The 7474-nt window shown below is 46.1% G+C and overlaps 1 protein-coding gene across 1 annotated transcript; it reads right to left on the minus strand.

The window, feature by feature from the left end:
* Positions 1-5871: 5871 nt before the first annotated feature.
* Positions 5872-6888, minus strand: LOC123347065 (olfactory receptor 11A1-like). The gene has a single exon (XM_044984512.1). The coding sequence runs from the start codon at positions 6886-6888 to the stop codon at positions 5872-5874; it is 1017 nt and encodes a 338-aa protein (XP_044840447.1).
* Positions 6889-7474: the final 586 nt, after the last annotated feature.

The raw sequence follows: 7474 nt of genomic DNA on the forward strand, positions 1-7474 counted from the left end.
GTGGGGCCTGAGAGTTTCACTGAGCTCCCCCAAAGGGTATCTTCACCAGCCCCCTAGGGTGATGGGCCTGAGGCGGGATCACTGGCTGGAGTGCTCCGGCCTCTGCTATGTGGGAGATGGGACTAAAATGCTCAGAATGGATTTTTTTTTACCTTAAAATCTATGTATCTAGGAGCTCCTTCCACCCCAGGAAAAGTGGGTTAATGGGGAAGTGTGAGTCCTGCAGGATGGAGAGTAGGTGTGTGCGCATGGGCAGCAGTGAGGGTGCGGGGGATTGTGAGTCTTTCCTCAGCTGAGTAGAAAGGAGCACGGTGCAAACCACCTCCAAAGATTTTAACTTTCTGACAGAAAACTGAAAGCAAGAGAACATTTTTTGAGAGAGACAGAGTGGGTGAGGTGATACCTTTGATTGGGCCAGCTTCTGTTGGTGAGAGAGACAAGCTTTTGAGCTTACACAGAGCTCTTCTTCAGTCTGGGGAATGTACTCAATATCGCAGTTAAATACAAGCTGGAACAGATAGTTTATCATATGCAGTTAACACACATTACAAGGGACCAGTCAAGTTGAAACTGTCCATTAACACCCATCCAGTCGTGGCAGGGAGGGGTGGAAAAGGCAGCTCTGTGGGGGTGGGGGGCAGGGGCAGAGGGTTAGTTGGTTACAGTTTGTTGTAATAAGCCATAAATCTAGCATATCTATTCAGTTCATGATTTTTTGTGTCTTGCAAAGTTATGAATTTAAGTTCCCAGGCTCATCTTTTGACAGGGTTGTGCAGATTTCTTTGAGAATGAGGACTGAGGGTATGGCTAAACTTGCAGCTGTACAGCGCTGGGAGTTAAACCTGTCTTCGTACAGCTGAGTAGGGAAAGCGCTGCAGTCTGTCCACACTGACAGCTACCAGCGCACTGTCGTGGCCACATTTTGCAGCATCTGCAGCGGCATTGGGAGCGGTGAATTATGGGCAGCTATCCCAGCGTTCAAGTGGCTGCAACATGCTTTTCAAAAGGGGTGGGGGGTGGGGTGGAGTGTGACAGGGAGCGTGGGGGAGAGAGAGAGTGGGTTTTTGGAGCCGACACTATGTCAGCAGCTGCCTTGCACGTTCCGACCCCCTCCCCAACCCCTCTCTCACTCACTGAAAGCAAACAGCAGCTGTTGTTTTTTTTCCTCACAGACCAGATAGGCAGCCGCTCTGAAACAGACCACCCCCCCGCCCACCGGGCTGCTTCTCTCCTCAAGCCCCCTCCCTCCCCCTATCCTCAAGCAAATACTAGCTGTCGGCTTTCCAAAGGGAGCCCCCTGCCTCTGCTCATTCACAGCAAACAGTAGCTGTGTTTGTTTTTTTGATAAGGAGCTCCGGAGCCTGGAGTTAACAACAAAACAAAGAGAGGCATCACAACAAAACAAAGAGAGTAATCGTCACTTAAAAGGATTATGGGAAGCTTCTGGAAGTCAGTCACAGTATACTAAGATTATTCCCTGTTTACACTGACACCCCAGCGCGGCAGCAGCAGCACTATTCTCTTTATTCCTCTCGGGGAGGTGGAATACAAACAGTGCTGTAGCCACGGAGATACACCGCTGTATGTGCCTTGCCAGTGTGAGTTACAGCGCTATAAAGCCACTAACAGCACTGTAACTCTCAAGTGTAGCAAAGGCCTGAGAGGTCAGATGTACAGTGATCGCTTTGTGAAAAGTGTCATTAAACAATTACAATCCACACTCGATGGGGACCACATCCTAAAAGAAATCTTTCCTGAACCCCCTCTTCTGGCTTTCAAACAACCCCCCATCCTTTCTAAGCTCATCATCAGAAGCAAGTTCCCCACAGATCAGGACACACCAACTCAAAGCAGCATCAGATCCTTCCAGAACAACAGATGTAAAAGCAGCAGACATATCTCCACTGTTAAGATGAGCAATACTGCCCCCAACACACGTTTCAAGATCCATGGGTCTTACATGTGCCTATCACGACATGTGGTGTACTTCACCCAGTGAATCAAATGCCCAGACAACAGCTATGTGGGTGAAACCAGACAATCGCTATGCTCTCAGATGAACTGACACAGAAAAATGATAAAAGATAAACACTGTATCACCTCTGGGTGAACACTTTTCACAAAGAGATCACTCTACTGCAGTCCCTTGAAATATGTCAACTACTTATGCTAAACAGTCTGTTCCGCCTTGTATTTAGCTGACACACTGAGTACATTTCCCAGTCCTGAGGAAGAGCTCTTCTGTATAAGCTTGAGTCTCTCACCAGCAGAAGATGGTCCAATAAAAGATATTACCTCACCCTCCTTGTGTGATGGGATCCCCAGGGTACAACCTGGAGGTGTGGGACCGCTGTGTCCCCTTAACTCTGCAGCCTGGGCTGTCCCTCACAATAGTATGCCAGTGACAAGCAGCAAACCCCTCCAGTTGCTGTGATGACTCAGCCATCAGCTTGTGGAGACCCACACTCAGTTAAATTGCATGAATGTTCTCTAAGCCAGTCATGAATTATACAAAGCCCTGGTCTACACTACGGGGTTAGGTCAAATTTAGCCACGTTAGGTTGATTTTAAAATTACTGCCTCCACACAACCAAACCCTTTCCGTTGACCTAAAGGGCTCTTAAAATCGACTTCTGTACTCCTCCCCGATTAGTGGAGTACCGCTAAAATCGACCTTGCTGGGTCGAATTTGTGGTAGTGCAGATGCAAATCGATGGTATTTGCTTCCGGGAGCTATCCCAGAGTGCTCCTTTGTGACCACTCTGGACAGCACTTTGAACTCTGATCATAGAATCATAGAATCTCAGGGTTGGAAGGGACCTCAGGAGGTCATCTAGTCCAACCCCCTGCTCAAAGCAGGACCAATCCCCAACTAAATCATCCATGCACTAGCTGGGTACACAGGAAAAGCCCCGGGAACTTTTGAATTTCATTTCCTGTTTGGTCAGAGTGGTGAACTCAGCAGCACTCAGCAGCACAGGTGACCATGCAGTCCCTCCAGAATTGTAAAGCGTAGGATGTTTCTACTCTCCCCCTATCATCTCTGTTCCTGAGGTTATCGCAGATTAGAAGGCGAAAAAAATGCGCTAGCGATTACATGTTTTCCGAGCTCCTGCAGTCCTCCCGCACTGATAGGGCACAGCTTAATGCATGGAGGCATTCAGTGGCAGAGGTCAGGAAAGAATTATGTGAGCACGAAGAGCGGAGGCAGGACCTGATGCTGAGGCTAATGGGGTAGCAAATGGACATGATGAAACATCTGTTAGAGCTGCAGGAAAGCCAACAAGAGCACAGACTCCCTGCTGCATCCACTGTATAACTGCCTACCCTCCTCCCCATGTTCCATAGCCTCCTCACCCAGACGCCCAAGAATGCAGGGAGGGCGAGAGGCTCTAGGCACCCATCCACTCCACTCCAGGGGATGGTCCAAGCAACAGACGGCTGTCATTCAAACAGTTTGTTTTTTAGTGTGACTACAATAAGCAATGTGGCCTTGTCCTTCCCTCCTCCCCACCCCACCTGGGCTACCTTGTCCATTATCTCATTTTTTTTTAAATTAATAAAGAAAGAATGCATGGTTTAAAAACAATACTTACTTTATTTCGAGGGTGGGGGAGTTGGCTTACAGGGAATTAAAATTAACAAAGGAGATGGGTTTGCATCAAGGAGAAACACAAACAACTGTCACACCAAAGCCTGGCCAGTCATGAAACTGGTTTCCAAAGCCTCTCTCATGCTCAGCATGCCTTGCTGTGCTCTTCTAATTGCACTGGTGTCTGGCTCCTCAAAATCGGATGCCAGGCAATTTGCCTCAGCCTCCCACCCCACCATAAATGTCTCCCCCTTACTCACACAGATATTATGGAGCACACAGCAAGCAGCAATAACAATGGGAATGTTGGTTGTGCTGAGGTCTGACCTAGTCAGCAAACAGCACCAGCGAGCTTTTAAACATCCAAAGGTACATTCTACCACCATTCTGCACTTGCTCAGCCTATAGATTCATAGATTCTAGGGCTGGAAGGGACCTTGAGAGGCCACCGAGTCCAGTCCCCTGCCCTCATGGCAGGGCCAAATACTGTCTAGACCATCCCTGATAGACATTTATCTAACCTACTCTTAACTGCTTCTTACTATTGTCCAGGCTTCATGATCCATGGGAGCAAGGGGTAGGCTGGGGTAGGTGCAACCGTGCGGTACTGCCGCTGGGAGAGCAGCCTGAGACAGAAGCCTCCAGCTCGCACGATATTCCAGGCAGGCAGCAGCGGTGAAAGGGAGCTGAGAGGGCTCTGTGCTTGCCGTGTTATGGCATCTGCATGGGTATTCCAGGAAAAAAGACACGAATCAATTGCCTGCCATTGCTTTCATGTATCATGCGACGTACCCCAAACCACCCGCAACAATATTTTTGCCCCATCAGGCATTGGGAGTTTAACCCAGAATTCCAATGGGCAGCGGAGACTGCGGGATCTGTGGGATAGCTTCCCTCAGTGAAGCGCTCCATAAGTCGATGATAGCCATGGTAGTGAGGATGCACTCCGCCAACTTAATACCCTTAATGGGGACATACACAATCGACTTCTATAAAATCGACCTAATTTTGTAGTGTAGACATACCCAGAGAGAGGCATCAGCCAATCACCCCAACCTTGCACCCTAGAAATATACCGGCTTACACTGCTCAAGACTCCCTTAGACAGTGCAAACTCATTAATTAGTTTGCCATGCCAACAATTAAAAGTAGACATGCAACAGCCCTTGTTAAGCCGAGCTGAGATTTCCCCAAGCACTTCAACCAGAAACACAGGGTTTTAGGTAAAATATAAAACAGATTTGTTAACTACAGAAAGATAGATTTTAAGTGATTATAAAAAGCAGGCATAGAGATCAGAGTTAGTTACATAAGAAATAAAAATAAATTTGCAGTCTAAATTCTACAAATGAAGTAAGATTTCAATCAAACAGTTTCTCACCTAATAGATGTTACAGGCAGCTCACAGTTCTCTATACACAGGCTGGAATCCCTTCCCAGCCTGGGACCAGTCTTCCCCAGTTCAAAGTCTTTGTCTTCCAGACGATCTTCCAGGTGTTGAGATGGTGGAGGAGAGAGACCAAGTGGTGATATTATTGACCCTCCATATACTTTCTCTCCTTGCTGTGATGTGAGGTCAGGCAGTACCCATTGCGTACGTGCCCTCAGTGGAGTCTCTGGGAGAGTGGATTCTTCTTGATGGGCCATCAACGCCTGTCTGGCCAGCGATGGTTGCCCCTTTGTTTTTACAGAAAGGCCAGCTGTGGCCATCTCCCAACCTCACTATATTTCAGTAACACATTTAGCAATACTTCATAACATCAAATACAATTATAGTACCCACAATTCAACAGGATAATTATTGTTCAGCAGATCAAGACTTCTCAAATGATACCTCCCAAGGCATATTTTGTACCAAACACACCATAACCATATCACAGTAGTCAATATTGGGGTCTAGGGTGCTATTTTGAGGTACAGAGGGTCATACCTTGTCTTTGTAATATTCTGGGACCAACACAGCCATAACAACAGTTCATAACTTTTTTTTATTATTTATTTTTACAGTTTCCATCTGAAGGTTTTCAGATGTCAGTTTCAAAAAAGCAAATTTTTTTTTTCATTTTTCAGGTTTCAGTTATTTTGATGAAAAGTCAAAACCTTCTCTCCCCTCCTCCCCCTGCAAAATTCCAACCATCTGTATCTCTCTTATATATATGTGTGTGTGTATGTGTGCACGCACACACATCTCTTGTATACTGCATTTCTGTATCAGGGCCCACTTAAACCCTCCTTCTTTCACAATAGAAACCAGATTGATTGATCCTCATTTCATTCAACTAGTCTGAATTCTTTGGGAGGGCCAGATATTTCCTGACAGCTTTTCTCAGGGCCTCGTTGACCTCTCTGTTTCTCAGGCTGTAGATGAGGGGATTGGCCAGGGGAGTCAGGACTGTGTAGCAGACAGAGAACACTTTGTTCAGGGCTCTCAGGTTGCTGGATTTTGGTAGCATGTAGACAATCATTATGGTCCCATAGAAAAGTGTTACCACAATGAGGTGAGAGGAGCAGGTGGAAAAAGCCCTTTGCCTCCCGGTGGTGGAAGGGATTCTCAGGATGGTGCTAACTATACAGACATAGGATGTCAAGGTTAATAGAAATGGGGAAACTGCATCTGGGAAGGAAAATATATGAAGAACCAGCATCATCTGGCTGGTGTCACTGCAGGAGAGCTTTAGCATTGGGGTGAAATCACAAAAGAAATGGTCCATTTCATTGGGGCCACAGAAAATTAATTGTGACATAAAACACATCGTTATTGTACAAGGTAGAAATCCAATTATCCAACACCCCGCTACGAGTTGGAGGCACAACTTGCCATTCATACATGTTCCATAGTGCAGTGGTTTGCATATGGCTAAATACCGGTCATAAGACATCGCTGCCAGGAGATAACACTCTGTAGTTGCTAGAAAACAAAAGAAAAAAAACTGTGTCATGCAGCCCCCCACAGAAATGGTTCTGTCCCCTGTCAGGAAACTGGCCAGCATCCTGGGCAGGACAGCAGAAGTGTAGCAGGTCTCCAGGCAGGACAAGTTCCCCAGGAAGAAGTACATGGGGGTGTGAAGGTGCTGATCAGTCACAACTAGAGCAATGATGAGGATGTTCCCGGCCATGGTCACAATGTAGATCACTAGGAAAACCAGGAAGAGAAGGATCTGCAGTTCTGGGAGATCCCCAAACCCCAGGAGAATGAATTCTGTTATATCTGTTTGATTTTCCACATCTCCTTTCTCCATAAGCTGCATCCTGTGATAGTGAAAAGTAATGAACTTCAGAAGATTTGGCTGTACCATGAAATTAGATAGATTTCCATCTTTTGATCCTGTCTGGGTTACCTCCCCACTCTAAACTCTAGTGACCGGACCCTTGGGTTTTTAGTGTCCTAAAAACCCAATCAGATTCTTAAAAACAAAACTTTATTATAATGAAAAAAGTAAAAGAAGCACCTCTGTAAAATCAGGATGGAAGGTAATTTACAGAGCAATCAGATTCAAAACATGGCGGATTCCCCTCTAGGCAAAACTTTAAAGTTACAAAAACAGGGAAAAACCTCTCTCTTAGCACAGGGAAAATTCACAAGCTAAAACAAAAAAATAATCTAATGCATTTCCTTCCAATTACTTACAATTTGTAATCTTAGATGCTAAATGCAGATATGGCTTTAGAAGATGTATTTTCCCTGCCCTGGTTCCTGGCTGTCCCAGAGAGAACAAAGGAACACACAACAAAAACCTTCCCCCACAGATTTGAAAGTATCTTCTCCCCTTTATTGGTCCTTTTGGTCAGGTGCCTACCAGGTTTTCTGAGCTTCTTAACCCTTTACAGGTAAAGGAGGGTTTTTATGCTACCCTTAGCTGTATGTTCATGACACGCCCCCCC

The sequence above is a fragment of the Mauremys mutica genome, chromosome 12 (genome assembly GCF_020497125.1).
Source record: "Mauremys mutica isolate MM-2020 ecotype Southern chromosome 12, ASM2049712v1, whole genome shotgun sequence".
In the NCBI taxonomy this organism is placed as follows: Eukaryota; Metazoa; Chordata; order Testudines; family Geoemydidae; genus Mauremys; species Mauremys mutica.

Excerpts from the sequence above, each read along its gene's own strand:
- LOC123347065 (XM_044984512.1), bottom strand. The coding sequence starts at position 6,888 with ATGGTACAGCCAAATCTTCTGAAGTTCATTACTTTTCACTATCACAGG.